This window comes from Amphiura filiformis, chromosome 9, assembly GCF_039555335.1.
Source record: "Amphiura filiformis chromosome 9, Afil_fr2py, whole genome shotgun sequence".
In the NCBI taxonomy this organism is placed as follows: Eukaryota; Metazoa; Echinodermata; class Ophiuroidea; order Amphilepidida; family Amphiuridae; genus Amphiura; species Amphiura filiformis.
Window position 1 is genome coordinate 54,245,192 of NC_092636.1, and position 20,471 is coordinate 54,265,662.

At 40.2% G+C, this 20,471-nt stretch overlaps 1 protein-coding gene across 1 annotated transcript in view; it reads left to right on the forward strand.

Moving 5' to 3' along the window:
* LOC140161177 (97 kDa heat shock protein-like) overlaps positions 1 to 14,586 on the forward strand; it is a 38,925-nt gene extending 24,339 nt beyond the window's left edge. Inside the window, 13 exon segments of the mRNA XM_072184624.1 lie at positions 4,660 to 4,790; positions 4,792 to 4,902; positions 5,637 to 5,713; positions 6,345 to 6,496; positions 7,551 to 7,654; positions 8,060 to 8,193; positions 8,687 to 8,970; positions 9,305 to 9,520; positions 10,012 to 10,137; positions 10,807 to 10,914; positions 11,472 to 11,591; positions 12,064 to 12,225; positions 13,022 to 14,586. Coding sequence (XP_072040725.1) covers positions 4,660 to 4,790; positions 4,792 to 4,902; positions 5,637 to 5,713; positions 6,345 to 6,496; positions 7,551 to 7,654; positions 8,060 to 8,193; positions 8,687 to 8,970; positions 9,305 to 9,520; positions 10,012 to 10,137; positions 10,807 to 10,914; positions 11,472 to 11,591; positions 12,064 to 12,225; positions 13,022 to 13,231 — 1,935 coding nt within the window. The 3' untranslated portion in view covers positions 13,232 to 14,586.
* Positions 14,587 to 20,471: the final 5,885 nt, after the last annotated feature.

Genomic DNA, 20,471 nt, shown 5'->3' on the forward strand with positions numbered 1-20,471 from the left:
GAGTCGGAAGCTGAGTCCGGTAGTGACATCACTACAGTCTCCTTCCCCGCTGCCCCGCGAGGGGAGCAACAGCACTGATCTTCCTCCGGACACCCCCCTAAGGGGGAGTCCATGGAGGAGGACCAGGGATCCTTTCAGTAGGATGCTCAGCTGCTGCTTCCTCACAGGGGACGCCTGCACTCTCATTCCCGGCAAACCTCACGGGTAGACATCGTAGGGCTGCCGCGCCCAGTAGAGCTATGACGCCGCGCTTTGCACGCTTCCTCTGCGTGTAACGCTGGGAGGACCACGGGACCTACCTGAGGGGATCCGAGAGGGACCCAGATGTCGCTCAAGCGTATCACGCTCAGACAACATCTGAGCTCTTCCGCAGGTGAGCCTATTAGCGGTGCTAACAGCTAGCCTCAACGAGAGCTCCATGGGCCTAGCCCATAGGGTGTCCACTCAGCGCCGGGGAGGGGCCTGCCACTCCAATCGCTCAACGCGATGGAAAGGCAGGGTCCTTTTTCTCTTTGATGCTTCTGCGCCACGGTGGAGGACCGTGCAAAGAAGCTACCAACGGAGCACTCTGAAGAGGTCGGAAACTGCCCTTACCATGGGTAGGAGCTCCGACTTCAGCAGGCCGTGCACCACCAACAGTACCCGAGCCCACTACCTCTGCAGCACCCATTTCTGGGAGGCGCAAGGGTAGCACAGGAACAGCTGGCAAGCCCCGAAGAAGAGCAAGCGCTCTTCCAAGGGAAGCTAGGCAGAGCATTCCTGGGGGCTCAGCGGTTTTTCCACAGGGGATCTCCCAGTGGATTCACCGCTTATGGCTTTCACCCAGAGGTGGGAAACCATCTCTTTGAGCGCCTGGGTATGGTCAGTGGTGAGTGGGGGTTACAGACTGGCAACCCAGTCTCCCCACATTCGCCTGCACATTTCAGAGGTCCACAGTAGTGCCGTCAGACGGCCCCCAGCGGCGGGCACTACTGACAGGGATCACACAGCTTCTCACGAAGCGGGCGATTGTCCCGGTCTGCCCCCCCGTTCTACGGGTGATCTTGGAGCCATTGGCTCCAAGGAAGACCGGCGACGGGAGCCCCATCCGAACCGCAGGCTGTTGAACACGTTCTTCAGGCCCAAGAGGTTCAGAATGGGGACTCTCGCCTCGGTGCTAGCCTGCCCCATCAGGGGCATGGGAACAGCATCGCTAGATCTCTCGGACGCCTATCTGCATATGCCAATCGCCTCTCAAGATCGGAGGCATCTGCGCTTCTAGGTACAGGATCAAAATTACCAGTTTTGATACCGCCATCCGCCTGTCCATCTCTCCCAGGGTGTTTAACACTCTTGGTCAGAGCGGTGGCAGCGCATCGAAGCACAGGGGTGTCAACATCAGTTGCTACCTGGACGTAGGCTCATATACGGACGCAGTCCAATGGAGACTACGGGTTTCATGGATTTTTTTTGAACAGCAAAAAAAAAAAAGTCCAGCGTGGTCCCGACGCAGACACCACTATTTGTAGGGGCCCAGATCACCCCCACGGAGGGGTTCGCGGTGCTCTCCCCCGCGCGGGTGACGAACCTGGTGCGGTGTGCCTGACTCCTGGCCGAGTCTCGGGCAAAACCCGCTGTGGCATGGATGAAGGTGGTAGGCCTAATGGCCAGTATGGTAGACCTCGTACTGTACTGCCGTTTCTACGTTAGGCTTACCCAACTACACCTTCTAGCCTGCTTGCAGGCCCAGTCGTCACCCAATATCCCTCGCGGTTCCGTTGTCGGAGATCGCGCGAGAGGAACTCTGGTGGTGGACCCATCAGCCCAATTTGACCCAGGGTGTCAGGTTTCCTGCACCCCGGTATGTCACGTAGTGAGTGACCACTATAGCGCCAAAACGGGGCTGGGGGTCCACATCCACGGAGACTCCGCCTCGGCCTATGGGGCCATAGAGACAGAGTTTCACATCAACCTCCCTCGCTTACGAGGAGGTGATCGTGGAATCACATACCGTTGTCCTGACGGATAACACAACCGTGGTAGCCTACCCCGACAGACAAGGGGACTCCGGGCCACCACGATTGAGCCTGCATGCACGACACCTGATAGGGTGGTGCAAGTTCAGGCAGATTACGATGAGAGCGATACACATCGCGGGCGTCACCAGCATCCTCGCGCACAATCTGTCACGAGGAAGGGTGTCGGGACCAGCAGAATGGTCCCTTGCTCAAGGTCGCTCAGACGATCTTCAAGGGATGTACCACCCCTCGAAAGATCTGTTCGCATCTCATCGCAATCATCCACTGCCGTGTACTGCTCAAGGGTCGCGGACCCCCAAGCATTCACCGTGGACGCTCTGTCCATAGACTGGGGAGGGATGACAGCTTATGCAGTCCCTCCGATCTCACTACTCATGAGGGTGGTGGCCAAGATCGGGTGGGAAGACTGCATTGTCATTCTGCTAGCGGCAAGGCCGCTGGCACTCCCCGAGGTACCAGATCTACTCCGGATGCCCGGAGCAGAGGTACCCAGTCTATCACTAGAGCACCTGCAGTTAGCTGCATGGCCCTTACCAGGGAACACGCAGCGGAGGGATACTTTTCATCAGAAGCTGTTTTTCTCATCGCCGGGCTAGACGGAAGTCTACCCTCCGTACGTATAGCCAGAGTCTGGCTCCATACTACGCTTGGTGCAATGAGACAAATAGCTCTCCCGCTAGAGCCTCTGTGCTGCTAGTTCCGAGTTTCTGACAGAAAAGTTCCAAGCAAGACTTCAGCGGGCCACTGGGGCCAGCTATAAGTCAGCTGTCCTCTCCATTCACCGAGGTTTCGAGACGGGTCGACTATCATAGCCGATGGTTACCTTATTAGTCTACGCCTCGACGGTATGTTCAACGAGTGTCTACCAAAGGACAGTGATCCTCCTAAGGGATCCCAACACAGTCTTAGATTACTTTAAGGGTCACCCTTTTGACCTTCCGTCAAAAGCGACGCTTAAATACGTAACTCTCAAGATGGCTTTCCGGTTTGGCGTTGGCTTCGGGACGGCGGTGCTGGGTTGCACACGGTCTCGAGGTTAGCTTCCGTGTTCACAAACACTGGAGCGACACTGTTTCGGCGCTCTGTTCTCGTGACTACGAACGGGCGCGGTGCATACCGACATTCGTCCCTCTCCAATCCCCAGGGTTGGGCAAGGTTCGGCTGAAGCCAAAGATAGGCTGAGGTGTCCGATAAGGCGCTGCAGCACTATTTCTTCCGAACACAAGCCTTGCGAGGGACTCACGACCGCATTCATCACCCTTACAGAGCCTTTCGGTCCAGCCGCTGTCGCAATGGCTGGTCCAGGTGTTGGTGGGGTCCGGGGATCGCGAAGGTTTCGCGTCCCACCCACCCACTCGACACGAGCTATCTCATCATCTTGGGTATACCGCTCGGTTGTCCCTTGAGGAGATCTAGCAGGCGGTGTCCCGAAGCCACCTTCGCCTTCTCTACGATACTTCCGCTTACGTTAGTAATCAGAGACGGGCGGAGGTTTACCGGGACATTGTTCGGCGATCATAATACGGTGGTGTACGGGTACCAGGTTTTCAGACTATACAGAATACTCAGCATGGTAAGAACCAGTGTCGCTATTCTTAACCACCAAACTTATTAAGTAAGGAGGTTTATGTCTGTGATCGCGTGGTCTTTTTGTTTCCGACCGTTGGGGAAAATATTTTCTGACCTCGCGAAAACCATCGTTACCGCTCCCGATCCCTGATCAGATGCTGACCAATCTTGTACCTCCATCCGTCCGGTTACTTGCTAGATCGATCTTTCAGATGTTGATGCAAGAAGTATCTTAATCAACATCGGAAGCGGTAAGATCGACCGGTGTACTGAGTCTAGTCCCAAACAAAAATGTTTGGTAGACTCATAACCGGTGCGATCTTACCTTTCCGATGTTGATTATCCCGACCCCGCCACCCCTACAAGTTTGGTCCGAGTAGGGGATCCCAAGTCGGATAAGGGATTTATCATATGGTGTGACGTCACCTTTTGGGTGAGTCCACCGGGGATCGGGGTTTTTGTTATTTATTCATTTATGTGGGACAAAATGACTATTGGTTTTTTCCGCATCTCGGGATCGATGCAAGAAGTATCTTAATCAACATCGGAAAGGTAAGATCGCACCGGTTATGAGTCTACCAAACATTTTTGTTTGGGACTAATACTTTCATGCTTCTGTAGCACTAATTCTATTTAAAAAAACCAAGTTGTGTTAAGGGATGGGGTATGAACGTTTGGACAGTATTTATTGTGGGACATTAGAGCACATCAGACTTATCGAATTGCATTCTGAATACAAAGAATGTCCTTCTGATATCAAATAATTTTGATTTTTGAAATTCGCAATGTAATACACATTTTATGGCAAATGATTAAAAATTGATATTTTTGATATTTAACAGTACTCAAGTAAACTTTATAAATCTGATGATTTATACTTAATAATTTGTCATAAAATTTGTATTATATAGTGAATTTCAAAAATGAAAATTATTTGATATCAGAAAGACATTCTTCAGTATTCAGAATGCAATTGATAAGTCTGATGTGCTCTAATGTCCCAAAATAAATACTGTCCAAACGCTCATACCCCACCCCTTAAGTTGTGTTAATTTTGTACTATTATACCTAGGTGCTAGCCACAGCATCAGACCGAGAGTTAGGAGGCAGGTTGTTTGACGATGTCCTTGTAGATCACTTTGCAGAAGAATTCAAAGAGAAATACAAAATTGACTGTAAGAGCAGCCCAAGAGCAACTTTACGTTATGCAAGGGTGCGAGAAATTAAAAAAGCTGATGAGTGCAAATACAACGGTTATCCCAATGAATATAGAAATGCTCATGGATGATAAGGATGTGACAGGCAGAATGCAAAGGTAAGGTGCATTTTTTTCTTTAATGTTTCACTTAAAAGAACCGAAAGAAGTTGCTGTAGGTGAAAGGTGAACGAGATTTTTTGGTATGATAAAGTAGGCACATTTTTTTTTTTAAAGTTCATTTCTGTTTTGTTTCTTTCAATGTGAATATATGAAGAAGATGGGCAGTTTGAGGACAGACCCAGAATTTGCTTGTTTGGATATTTCTCCCCATATTAGCTGTATGCAAATAAAAACAGCTCTTTTTTGGCAAAGTGGATTTATTTTGACTGATATTATTTTGATTTGTTTTATCAAAATGTTCAGATTTTCATCGGATATTTCAAGCAAAAAAATCCTGACCGTCTGACCCTACTTGGAAAGTCTGTCCACACGTAAAACAGGTTTTTTGTTTTGTTGCCTAGACAGCAAGATGAAATTTGTGGTTGGTTTTGTGAAACAATTTAAAAAAAAGATGGGTGAGGGGTTGCAGGAGACGGACATTCATGAAGCATGCTATTATCCGAATGTTCTTCAAAATCAGCTAGTTTTTGACAAAAAGCGATGGACAAATGGTAAACTCAACCTTTTTCAACAATTAAATGCTAAACATACTGGATGGCATTAATTTGTCCTTATAGATGTAAAGGGTTAAATCAAGAATTGTAGAAATTATCACCAATTCCATTATAATTATCATTAACTTAGCTGTGTGTAATCTCTGATACTAACATCCGTTTTGTCACTTTTCACAGGGCCGATTTTGAAAAATTAGGATCAGATCTGTTTAAGAGAGTAGAAGCACCACTCAGATCAATACTGGAACAGACAAGTAAGGGCTTGCTTTTTTCATTAATTGTCAAAAACACTTTTAGTAAATTTGTATTTTTTAACCTAATCCAAGAGTAGAGAGATAACCATCTTAAGTGAATAAATACCTGTTGTTAATGTTTCATTGTATTGTTTGTTTCAATGTTATAGCATTAAGCACATATCTGCAGTTCTATGAGGCTTCTTGTTAAGTTGATGACATAGAACTTTCACACTTGTGCTAAATTAATGGTGGGAGTTCTTTTGATGAGGTGGACGACATCATGCCAGCCTTGTTACTTTCCCTCCCAGACATTGCTCTGTAGATTAGTCTATACACTATATTGTGTATCATAAAAATGATACAATGTTGTGTGGAAGATGTTAGAAATATCTTCCACAGCGGGAGTATAAATTTAAAAGGAATGAACACATTGTAGGCATTTGAATTTCACACACCCTCTGAGAATGATTCAATCCGAGTTTAAAATCTATTTGGTAAATGTGCTAATTCCATTTTAAATTCATATACCTGTGGAAGAGATTTCCAAAATCTTCTACAGGGGGAGTGTGAACTTTAAACGGATTAGCCCAGTATGTGATGAATCTAATCAAAGATTTTAATTCTGAATTTGTTTGCACCATACTTACAGAGCTCAAATTAGATGACATTTATGCAATAGAAATCATTGGTGGATCCACACGTGTTCCTGGTGTGAAAGAAATCATTAAGAAAGTGTTCAAGAAGGATGCTAGTACAACACTGAATCAAGATGAAGCCGTCTCCAGGGGCTGTGCATTGCAGGTAAGTGATGCTGTACTGGGCTTTTCCAGTTGAAATCCATACACCCCCTATGGAAGACATGACCTTAATCTTATACATAGGGAATGTGAATTTCAAATGGGGTTTACTTGAATTGGTGTTTGATTCATTTGAAATCTACACCCCCCAGTGTGAGAGATTAAGGTCATGTCTTCAATAGGGGTGTATGGATTTCAACAGGAATAGCACATTACATGTGTTTAACTCATTATGTTCTTAGGGAGTGTTCATAAATACTTTGGGGAGGGGGGTGGAAAATATGGGGATCAAAAAATGTTGGGTCCTAAAAAGGAGGATAAAAAAATTCAGCCCTTAATGGGGGACCAAAAAAAGTCCGAGGTGAAATGTACGAGAAGGTATGCACATTCTAAATTTTTTGAATGATATTCAATTGTGTACTCTCAAGCTTCAAAATGTGTGGTGTAATTTGGGTGTAACACAGGGTCAGAAATTCGGTGAGAATCCATTCTCGCAAAGATTCTCGTCAACAAAATTGCAAAAATCTAAATGGATTATCGTAAATATTTCAATTTATCATACAAAGTTATGTGGCAAGGATCCATAGATTCTTGCCAAAAGGATTCTCGCACTTGGTCGCGAATCTCTGACCCTGGTAACACTATGACTACAATGAGTAGTAACTCCAAATGGTAATTTTAGCTAATGAGTTAATGACTTATATTTTTGGTTTTTTTTGGTTTCTTTTTAAAGACGTGGGGGGGTCAAAACATTTTAGACCATAAAAAGGGGGGATAAAAAAAATCCACCCTTTTTTTATGGGGGATCAAAACATTTTGGTGTCCGAGGTTCCAACTTTTCCAACCAAAGCGGTACTAAATTGGAAGCTTTGAGTTTGGCTGTAGGTGCATATGTGTGTGTATTTGTGACATGAGTCTGAATCAATCAGAGCAAAGTTGCCAAACTTCATAATTCATTAAAATCACACATGATGAAGAAATATTGCCCGTTTTCTGCTTGTTGTATGTTTGCTTGTCTGGATTATCAATAATTCGAATCAATCCAATATTCATTGCAGTGTGCCATCCTGTCACCAACCTTCCGTGTGAGAGAGTTCAATGTCACCGATTTGACGCCGTATCCCATCAATCTCTTGTGGAAAGCATCGGAAGGAGAAGACGGGTAAGTGATGCACAACATGAGGTGTCATATGAAAGGTTGCGAAAATCTTTAAAAAAGTCTCTCATCAGCTTTTTGAAATAGAGTGCTTCTATTTCAAGTTATTAACATGTTTCCAACTTTCCTAAAGTAAAAATTAAAAATTAATATGTTCTCTCACCTAGTATAATATGTCACTTCACCGAGTTTGCTTACCTGTTTACATATTATGTTCTCAGGTCCGTATCCTTAATTGTAATCTCTATGTACTGTAGTCTATTTGGCTTCATCGTGGCAGTGACATCATTGTGTGCTCCAGTGGGTGCAGTATTAAATTGTGTGCATTGACTCGAAGAACTTGTGTAATCACGCAATCAAAGGCGTAATTTTGACGATGAATTTAACTGATTTATTTTGATTTTTTTACAGTGAGATGGAGGTATTCAGCAGGAATCATGCCTCCCCATTCTCCAAAATGCTGACATTTTATAGGAAGGAACAGTTTGAACTGATTGCGAGATATGCCCAACCTGACTTGGTACCATATCCAGAGGCAGTTATAGGTAAGCTTAATTGATAGTCAAATGTTTTATTGTTGGTTGTAAATTAGGGATGGGTGGCTTCATAACCCAACTGCTGGTTGACCACCAGTTCTGCCAGTATGGCAGCAGTCAACCAGCAGTTTGGTTGTAAAGCCACTCATTACAGTAATTGTCATGTTATAAGCATACACTCACAATATCAAACACCGTAGTAGAATTCCATTTACAACTAAATATATATACCTCGAAATGAGAATTTTTTTGACGGAAGGCAGGCACCCTCCACAAAAAAATCATTTAGAGTTTGGGCAACTTAACTACTGATACATGTATAAACATGTATTATTGTAAGACCAATCTATTGTACTGTTTTTGTTCAGTGTGACTTTTCATCTCTTTCATCACAAACTATGGTATTGCAAATATGAAGTTGAGAAAATGAACCTTTTGTAACATTTTGAATTATTCATAGACATGTAAACATGAATTTGTAATGTTTCTTTGTTCGCAATAGGTCGCTTTGTCATCAAGAATGTAAAACCAACTGCTGAGGGTGAAAGTTCAAAGGTGAAAGTCAAGGTCAGAGTCAATGGTCATGGAATATTCTCGGTGTCATCAGCATCACTAGTAGAAAAACTACCGCCACAACCAGAACCAGAGGAAGAGAAACCAAAAGCAGAGACTGATGGGACAACGGAGGATGTTCCCATGGAAGCGGCAGAAACTGCAAGTAAAGAGAATTCAGAAGAGAAGGAGAAGAAAGAAAACCAGAATTCAGATGAGAGTCCTGAAGCTGAGGTAAGTTAATTGAACTATCAAAAATTAATTTATACTTGATCGCTTTCGCAGAAAAGCGATTTTCACGTATGCTCAGTGTTTACTTACGTTTTCAGAGCGTCAAGCCGATCAATCGCAAAACTGAGGCTAATTAATTTACCTTTCTTGATTATTAACTAATTTGTGGTGTGCCATGTCATGTGTAATGAGATAATTAAAATGAAACACATGAATATCAACTCTTACATCATGATGTAAACCTCTATTAGCAGCAGTCAGTTTACTTGACAAAAATTAGGTAAATTTAAAAGGAGTTTAAATTTAGGAACACATTTTCTGATCCTTGTTTCCATAGCAACCTCAACCAATGAATACAGACCAAGGTGATACTGATTCAACGACAGAAAACAACAAAGACGAGAAAGAGAATGGTGCTGCCAAGAAAGATGGGAGCAACGGAGAGAAGGAACCAAAGAAGGCCAAGAAAACAGTCAAATATCATGACCTTCCTATTGAATCTACGGTTCACAAACTTCCAACAGAGGACCTGAATCGATACTTCGAATTGGAGGTACAGCCATTTCAATTGTTTATTGTAAACGTTTTCATTTGATTTCAAAATTTAGCACATATTTGGCATTGACAATTTTGACTGAAACTGATACTTGAATTTTGTAGGAGACACAAGATGTGACCTCCTCTGACAAAACCAGGAACAAGTCACAATATACAGTACAACCTCTTGTTTTTCCAGCCATGGTACGTTAAACATTGGCAGGATAAGTGAAGAATCTGGATAAGTGAATTGTAATTCCGTAAAGAATTTCGGAAGTGTTACAATTTGACCAAATAGTCCTCAGTACAGGGTAATGATGAATGATGATATTTTATTGTATGTAAGATAGACAATAACCTTCTAAATGCTTCACAGCTGTCCGGATAAGGGAGTTTCAACTGAAGTAGAAAATATCTGAAAAAACTTTAAAATGAAGCCAAGATTATATTTATATACCTTCATAGTAAATTTTCATTAATTTTGTTATCCGCTTTATTTCTTCGTAGCACAAAATGATCGCTCAAGACCGGTTAGAGAAAGAGAAGAGTGATGCCAAGAATGCTGTGGAAGAATATGTGTACGAGATGCGAGAAAAGGTCTACGATATATATGAAGGATTCGTATCAGATGAGGTAAGGGCGAGATAATATTAGTTAAAATATAATGGTCCTTTTCACCATTGCAGTTAGTGACATTAGAGCGATTTCATTGTGCAGAGCTTCGAATCGCAAATTCAAAAGTGTTAATAGTGGGCATTCAAAAGTCGCATACTGGCATGTAGATATGTGAAGGAAATAGTTGCCTCGACATGTTTATGTTACTGACTGCTCTGGACACAAAATACTACAGACTGGTGGGACAAGGTGTACATGCCTCTAATATGCTTAAGACCAATCTCAGTCACGACTGATTCTAAGAATGCATTAAAAGACTCCAAGAACTCTCAACAACTACCCCCACCTCTTTTGGGGTTGGCTGGATTTTCAAAGTATGCTATGTGATATATATCGTTTGAACCTGATGGTTGCTGCTGATCATGATCATGGGGTCCAAGACATTCTGTGATAAGTTATGGATTTTCAGCGAAGAAATGCTTACCTGAAAGATTCAACAAAAATTGTTGCCGCCAGTTTCATATGTGTAACCTGGACAATCATCAGCAGGTCTTTGTCCAGGAGAATTTCAAGTTCAATTTTTGTTTTTGTGAAAGTAAATTCACTGCAGGGGCTGAAATACTTGAGCTAAATGGCTTTACAATTTTTACTCAACATATATTGTTTTATTTATGTTCAACCATTTAGGACCGTAGCACATTAATCAAAGTTCTAGATGATACAGAGAACTGGCTGTATGAAGACGGGGAGGATGAAACCAAAACCGCATACGTCAACAAACTAGCAGATCTCAAGGTATGTAATCTGCCAATCGGATGAGTTTGTAGTCGAGTGATTTTATGCTCTGCTGTGCTCTGCTGAAGTTCACTACAACAATAGGAGACCTGTGTTCCAACACCAGGTGGCTAGAGTTGGGGCTCAGTTATGAAGTTAAAATAGAAAGAGCACTAATACATATGGACTTGAATTTGTTTACACTTCTCTGACCACTTTGAAATGATACAAGAATGGAAAGAAAGGTAATAAATCCCTAACTGTTTGGCTAAAATTAGAAGTAACATTAGTACAGGTCAGCAGCTTACACAGAAGGTACCAGAACCAAATGCAATGTAACTTTTCCTTTGGATATCATGTGAGTTATTCTATGGCTTTATATATCTAGCTCCATCATCACTGCTGTATTTATTACTATTAAGCATATACTCGGATCTACAGTGTAATCTCTCTCCAGCAGTAGAGTGGTATGGATCTTGCTCCAAACATGCAAGTCGTAATTCACTTTCAGCCAGTCAAACTGTAATATGCTCTTGGTACCATATTTTACATAATTTTTGTGTGTTTTTCCAACACAGAAAATTGGCCAACCTATTGTGGACCGGTATAAGGAATCAAAGGACAGACCTGCTGCTTTTGAAGATTTAGGAAGAGCCATTATGCTTTATCAGAAAGCAGTTGATGCATATCAACAAGGGGTAAGTGTCTGTTTACTCTTATTAAGAACATAGAGGTGCACAGCTCATCTGTGAAAATCAATGAAATGCAGCACACAATTATTGAGCAATGGAGTGAATCCTGAACCTTGAACTTGACAGGGAAGTGTGCACTGCCCTAACATTGTAAGATGGTATATCGTCTATATACATCACTATACTTAAAGTGTGTATGTTCCCATAAGTGCATGTTAGTCGCACATTACACAAAGTGCAACTAGTAGGTGCTGCATCCAGTTCCGTGCACACCATTCTAACCTGCCAATCAAATGTGACAATCCTGACTAGGAAAGCAAGCATGATCTTCTGGGGATAGCATTAGAGCCTGCTGGCTGGGACATTCTAGAAAGTTCTTCCTTTAAAAAAAGAGAGAGATATAATGTAGAAAAGTGTGGTAGAATTAAAAGCAAAACAGAAACTACTTAACATTGTCAATTCCTTGTTTATTTTGTAGGATGAGAAATATGCTCACTTAGAAAAGAAGGACATTGAGTTGTTAAGCAAGAAAGTCACAGAGAAGAGGGAGTGGAGAGATGGTAAACTTAACGCACAGAACCAACTTCCAAAGCACAAGAATCCTGCTGTCCTCACACAACAAATTATCACAGAGTTAGGGGTAAGTAACTGTGTTTTGGGCCCACACTGGCTAACACCTAACATAAATATTGCTGTTTGTCATAACAAGATGGAAAAACAGGGTCGGCCAGGTGCAATGTGTTAACCAGAGATCTTTTGGATGGGCAAACAAAACTTGGAAGTAGCAGTGACATAGATTTCTTTTTGAAATGGGCAGATGTGTTTGGAAAACATTTCTTGAAGTATAGTGAATCCAGGACCTTTTGGCGACAGAATAAGTGTATGGTACAAAGGCGAGTGAAGCTTGCAAACAATGTTGCCATACTGAAGCTCTAACATGGAGAAATATGGTGCAAAAGTGAGAAAAAATGAATGAGAAGCATACAAAAATTGGCACTTTGTAGGCTAAAATGGCCCAATACGAGGTTAATTTGGTCAAAAACCCACATGCAGGCATCAACATTGGGGGGGGGGGTGATTGTATGGACCATCCATCTTATCAAAATATTGAATTAACCCCCATCCGCTTGGGTTTTTATGCCTATGAGAAGGGTGGGAAAATCTTCAACCTGTCTTATGGATAGGCAAATAAAATGAATGTTGATAAAATCAACAACCTGCACAGCCACTAAAATATATGTCTATAAAAATGCAATTTCTGACAGATGCTTTATCGTGGTTGTAGCATAGCATGACAGTCTGACAGTCGCCATTTTGATATTGCAAAAAATCAACTTTGCCATGCCCTGAGTTTTGCTAAACCAAGTTTTATTCGTCTACATAATGATGAACAACAACTTCCTTAACATTCTCAAAACACTTTCACTCTCTTTCAGGTATTAAAAGCAGTGTGTGATCCAATTATAAATAAGCCAAAACCAAAACCAAAGGAGGAGCCTCCTAAAGATAATGGTGACAAGAAAACAGAAGAAAAAGCAGGAGAGGAGAAGATGGAGGCAGAGCCAACTCAACAGGAAGGTGAATCAGGTGATAAGGACCAAACAACACCACCTGAGGAGGATGCAGCTGATATGGAGTTAGATTGATGATAATGTCATACCCATCTAGACAACTGACATGGCTGTTGCTTAGATTATATAAAGCTTTATGTGGAATAATAACTTGATATGCAGGGGCATTTAATATGGCTGGTCCTTGCATGGCCAGACAACAGCCATAGCCTATGCTTTGTGTTATTCCGAATGGGTTATTCCAGTGGAAATCCATACACACCAGTATGGAAGACATTACCTTAATCTCCCACACAGGAAGTGTGAGTTTTAAATGCAGCTGACTTCATTTGAAATCTACAACCCCTCTTGTGGGAGATTAATGTCAATGTCTGCCATAGGGGATGTATGGATTTCAACTGCTATAGCCCAATTGAAGGTGATGTCAATGTGGTGTTGGAAACTTTGTGGTATCAAATCATGTAGGGTGTGCCAAAAGAGTCCTGTGAAGTCTCCATACACTGTCACAGCAGTAGTTATTTTACATCACTTTCATATCAGAATAGCACAAAAGCAATGCATTTACTGTAACATTAGAAACAAATGCAAGCATATGGAAAACTTAGTGTATGCTGGGAGTTGTATACACTTTCCATTTTGTGTGCTTCTAAAATGACTTGATTAGATCAACAAAATTCATCAAATGGCGACTGCCCTTATTTTTTTTGAGATTAGCAAGGATTAAAGGTGCATGACCAGATTGTGGTGCAATTGTAAAATATTATGTTTTCTACCTCACATTGAGGCCCAGCATCACCCAAACATTTGTATTCCAAGTTTTAAATTAAAATTTTTTAAAGCAAAAATGTGTATCACAGTGGCCCATAGAACAGTACATGACTTCCGGGTTGGTAACCACCAAACTACTATTTAGTCCAAAAATTTCCATGTCTGCATTTTGATGTAGTAAGTGGGGGATGAGGCTGTCAGTCTGGTCAAGCATCTTTATGTGATGGACGTAAGCATAACAATGGCTGCACAGCACTTGGGTTCCATTTTGAAAATATGAGTCCCTGATGGGACACAATTGTTGTCAGCAAGAACAGCTCTATATTTTTTGTTGGTCTTCCTTCGAGTGGCTCTTAATCTGTGCCCAAGATGGTCAAATGCTAAAGATTTCCTGAATTCCAATAAATATGTGGTACCAAAATGTGTCACTAAAAATTCAAGTCAAGTCATTTGACTAATTTTTAGCTCAAGTCAAGTCAAATGAATCACTGTACAAATTCAATGGTTTGGAGTCAGCTGAATATTACTCATCATCTCACTTTATTACCTCAAGTCACAAGTCATAACTCTTATATTAGGTCAAGGTTGATCATGTCATATCGGGTTATTTCAAATTCGCCAAATTTTATATGTCAGCAATGAAATGATGTATAAACAAATATTTGTCAGAAAATGTTGTAAATTGTTTGTTTTGTTTTTGTTTTTTTTGTTAATTAATTTTAGATTACTGAATAGTAGATTAAATTATGATTGTAGGAAAAAGTGGCAATATTAATTAATTCCCTTCAAATGACAAAAAATTATTTCAAAAAGTTTAGATGATAAATTTTGTGTTATGTTATTCACATTTACATTAACAATGTAAATAAATCCTCCCATATAAATATATCAAATTACAACTAATTATCAACAATTCCTCACTTGTAATTATTGTTTGTAAACTGCTTTCCCAACTTCCTTTTGGTTTACATACACATATGTGTTCATTGATATCAATTTCCCAATACATTTTGTAACCATTATCATGTTCTTCACACCATTGTTATCAACCCATAATTCTCGTTCATCCATGCTACTCAGTTCACAGAGTGAGATAAGGAAATTATATGTAGAGAACACACATTGATGATTTGGTAATGTCATAGGACAGGTCAAGCAGTAAACTGGATTTATAACATTTCTCCAATGAGAGGTATTACATTTTTTCCCTGCAATTTTTATCAGCAGAAGTTTTGAAATAATCTTATTGTAAAGCAAAGCTTAATTGCATCTGTAACACAGTTGATAGTAACAGCAAACGATGTAACCAAGTTAGAAGTGTGTTTTTTGGCCTAAATGTTTAATTTACATATAGACGGCACAAGTATTTGCATGTTCTTTTTTGCACTTTGTACAATTTATTTTGGTCTCGGGCCAATTTTGGACTCATTAAATTATACTACACCATCATTTACAAAAACAGGTGCTATAGACCCTATTTAAAATGTTTTTTAAAGAATCATACACGATATACAATAGTCGTAGTAATTACATGCTTGCATACTAGAAATGACAGTGTTGATGTTAGCTCAAAGCATTTTCAAAAGGATTTGAACAACAACTTGCTAAAATATAATATAATTATTGAAAAAATATAGCCCAAGTACAAGATGTTATCCAAGCTAATGTGAAAACACCAAAGAGGTAATTCATGGTGCAAATGTGATTTGTGTGATTTGTCTTCTGCACCTAATAAAAACATTTCCCAGCATGAGTAGTTGGACCCATGAGCAATACCGGCCAAAATATTGGCCTCTATGAATACTTCTAATCGGTTTCAAAGAGGGCTATATCATATATTGAGCCAATCAGAGATATAATAACTTGGTAAGAAAGTTAGGGCTGGAAGGGATCAAACTCAAGATATTTAAAAACTCAATTTTAATTGGTTACTCTGATGATTGTATCATGCAATTGACCAATCAGGTACACTGTAAGAAAGGGTGTATTACTCATGGAGTTAAATGAAAGCAAAAATGTCACCTAGATAGATATTAACTATTATTGCATGTATATGATGGACAGTATTCCCACACCACGACTCCCAACAATGTAGTTTTCAACTGTTCATTTTATAATCCTGTGTTTTTTTTAGTGTTTCAAAATATCAAAAAAAAAGGTCATGTAAATGCAAAAGATATGTACATGTATTTAATAAAAGAGTTTATTTAAATTCAGGCACTTGATGAAAATATAAATCTGTTTGGGATGGCGAATCCTGAGGTTGTTCTAGAGTGACTTAGCAACCCTATAAGAACAACGTCAAGAAAATTGGACCTCTCAAGAGAAATGGATTTTTGTTGTTGTATGTAATCAATTAATGCATGGTATATAGTATTTGCAGAACACCAACATTGCATTTTAATGCATAAAATAACAAAAAATGATTTGTAAACATTAATGAAGAATGTTAGTACACCAAGTTGAATGTGTTGTATAGATTGGGATGTGTGTTTGTAACATGAGCGTACCTGCCAACTGTTCCAATAATAATTATTATAGCGACTGTTCCAATGTTAATTGTTATTGTCCCAATATTATAGGGACTGTCCCTGTTTTATGGGACAGTCCCTATTTTAGAAAGTCTTTGTGATATACATATTAACCATAGATCAACACAGTTACCGTAAATTTCATTACCTCAGCATGCCTTATCAATTGTGATAAGCTTGGGGGACATGAGCCTCCAAGCTTCTGCCTTTCCTGAATTATAAAAATGCTTAAATTGTTGTTTAAATATTCTAATTCCATGTACCTTTACTGGCCTAGGCTGGACACAGCTTTTGCTTTTGCCTAGCGTCCGTATATCGGACTCCTTATGTTGGCAGGTGCGCTTGAAAAGTGGCAATGAAGAAGTTATGTTTCATTGATGATGCTACTGTACTACTAATTGTATTGTGTAAATTCTATATGATAATCAGTAATAGATACTGGAAGATCTATGTACCCTGATCCTGTGTTGATTCGCTTACAGGAGACAAGATGAATAAATAACAATTGTGTTGGATTCACAACAATCACAGATCGGATGCATGTTTGCAATTGTTTGTGTGATATTTTGGTAGTCATTAGTGGAGCCTGTGAAATCAAAGCAAACTGAAAAAAATCAGAAAATTGTTTAAAAATGTGTTACAAACATATTTTGCAAAATATTTTGCCAACACACACATAACATAATGTTACAATGTGTTGCAAGTTTTCAAGTGTTACTAAAACATTTGATTTTTATACCCTTACTGACATTTAAACATTTTCTGTGAAACATATTGTATTTTCTTTGGGGATGTGACCAAATGCCAGTAAGTGAGATGATTTGAATTAGAATTGGTTTTGTTATCATATCCCCCTTTTTTTTTTTTGTAAAAAATTACAAAACAAAAGCATCAAAAAGTTTGATAATGATTGAAAAATCATTCAGGAAAAAATCCCTGCATACTGCATTGCAATTCCAACCTCCCGTGAGACCAGAGACAATCTCTTTTTTGGCCAAAGGATCCATAACAAAAAAGTTAACCAAGCCCGGTGCTGAAAACATAGTATATTTGACCCAGGTCAAGTATTATGGGTATTGACAATGCAGACCCTAGTACCGGTGCGAAGGAAGCCATGCCAAGTTCCGTCTCTGTGACTTGGAGCCGATACACTCCATGATCGGCACGTACACACGGTCTGAGAACAACCGAATGACACCTTGAATTTTGGGTCGCTTTTAACAAAGAACTGGACTTCGAATCAATATCAGTTTAAGAAAGATATTTTCCTCTCCCTATACTTTTTATCCTCTGCTTCTAACAAGTTTCCTCATCAATGGGCTATTCCAGAAAATAGATGCACACCCCCTATAGAGGAGTTCGGATATCCAGACTTTTTGTCCAGTCGTGACTGTTGGAAATCCAGACTTTTAAAGTGCTCAAAGGCAAAAAAATCCGACAGAAAAATAGTTCAAAATCAGAAATCCTCAATTTGAGAGCTCATTTTCAACATTTCCGTGATTTTTCCTGCATTAGATAGGATTTCCAAGCTTTTTCCAGTAACATTGGCAACTGGAATTCCAGTCGTTTTCAGAAAGCAGACTTGGAAATCCGGACATTTCTTTGTTTGGAAATTTACTCCTCTATTAGGGGGTGTGCACCTATTTTCTGGAATAGCCCAATGCCGTCCAAAGAAGCTGAAGTGCTTTTATTTTAAAGATACTACTACAACGCGTGTTTACAGTGGGAGCAGGTCACAGCAGATGTCTCGCACTTAAGGGAATATTATGTGCGGTAAATTTAATTCACCATAAACAGAACCAGGTATCTGCCTATCGATCTTCTCTGAATTGCCCTTTGAAACTTTTTTTCCGTCACGTGCAACCCATGACAAGAAAGTGTAATTTCTATTGACTGATTTGATGACCGTGGAATATTTTAATGGATTTTGGCAGTTTGCAGCATTAGGAAACAATAAGAAATCAAACAATGCGAAGGCCATAAAAACAATCTGATAACAATAGCCATCATCAAAGCAGTTTCCAGTCTCTTCATCAAACGTTCCCAGGCAGATTTGAAGTTCTTTTCACTACAACGTAGACGGAAGTACTGATCGACGATAGCTCTATTCAAATCATTATTACGAGACGTCTCTGGCGTGAACGCAAACTTCTATAAAAAATTGTCAAAAAAAGTCTTATTTGATGCTCAGGAAGGTCATTGATTTAAAGTCAAGATGAAATTTGTTAATGTATTGTTCATTGAGAGTTGGCAGCACTGCTTTGATTCAATAGCTTTGTTCATCTTATTACTGCTTTCAAGCATCTTACTGCTTTGTTCATCTTACTGCGTTTGAAAAGATTAAAATCTTTTTTTACGGTAATGCTAGCGAAATTTGACTGACATCCTCGTGGATGAAGATGAAGGATTAGTTTCCACTTTTCTACCATCTCGACATAGATTACATCAATCACAGGTCAATGGTGTCTTTAAAGAAATAACAACACTCTTGTTCTTTTTAATCGTCATATATTATCTTATACGCTTTGCATTAAAAGTTTGTCAACGCCTTTTTAATCAACCAAATTGTTCATTTGTATAGAGATGTTATCAAAACTTGAGTAGGTGTGGGAGGGGATGATATGTGAGGGGATTAGAGGTGTACGTACATATCTTCATAACTTCTCGTTCAAGTTCAGATTTGTTTTATAATTAAGATGTAGGAATAATTATTGAGAGTGTGTAAACTTCTCGCGCGCTAGTGCTGTTATTTCGTGAAGAAATATTTTACAAGGCAATCTAGGATTTTTGGAAATGCAGACCTTTTCAAGAGATCTCATTCTGGCCAAAGCAGACATTTTCCCTCTACAATTGAATTTTGGAGCCTAATTTTAGACAAATTACACAGAGAGTTCATAATTTGGGTATATTCATTACAATGTTGATATTATTTGCTTATTATAAGGGAGCGATCGTTATTTATGGCAGGGGGGGGGAATGGGTAAATTTAGGGGGGGAACACGAAATGTTTTTGTGGTCTTGAGGGGGAACCTGAAATTTTAGTTGAACCAGGAGGGGGATTGTTAAATTTTAAATGGAGAAAATTGGGAAAACAAGGGGGAACGCGAAAATTTTGAGCGGACGTGAGGGGTGAACGCGAAATGTTTTGTCGATATTTTTGCCAAAACACCCATTCCCCCCCCCCCCCTGCCGTAAATAACGGCAGAGAACGGGTATCGAGGAAAACCTCGAAAGCAGGACTGAGATTATTAGCCACCATATTGATATCCATGAGTAGAAAACATCAACAACAAGTTTTTGCCCACATTAGTTAGACGTTATTCATTTTTTTACTTGTACTCCAAAGTTTAAATCAGTGTAAACAGTACATGGAACATTGTCATATGAGCACTAAATAAACAAAAAATCTTTATTTATATCAACTAGATCAACTGAATAATCACATTGACGTTGCAAAATTTCGCAACCATGGAACGAGACCATCCCTGGGTTTCATGGATAATGATTGGCGAGATAACTTATGCTATATAATCATGGACCATTCGATATTATCCATAGTTTGTCTTCCACTTCCAATAAATCCATGCAGGGAAGTGGCTAGGCCCACTTCCCTGATCCATGGGAAGTACACTTTTACCGATCCTGGGTCAGGCGGATTTTCCATCATCACTTCCGTGGTCTCACTGACTGACCTGCCATTTCTATAAAATGACATGAATATTATGCAGAACAACTCTGGATGGCGAAGCAAATGAACACTTGTACACTTGTACTCGTAAGTTGTGTATTAAGAAGATCAACAAAAAAGGGAAGAGGACTATTTCTAAAACAGCCCTGGTCCGAAACTGAGATAAATTACTACTATCACGCAAAGAACATTCACGACGCTCCTTCCTGGTAGGGGGATAAAAGAATTTGTGCGATTGATGTGGTGAACCTAAAACAGTGCTCCTCCCTCCTATCAAGAGGGTGTCAAATATGCAAACTTGAAGAGAATCACTATACGTTAAATAGTG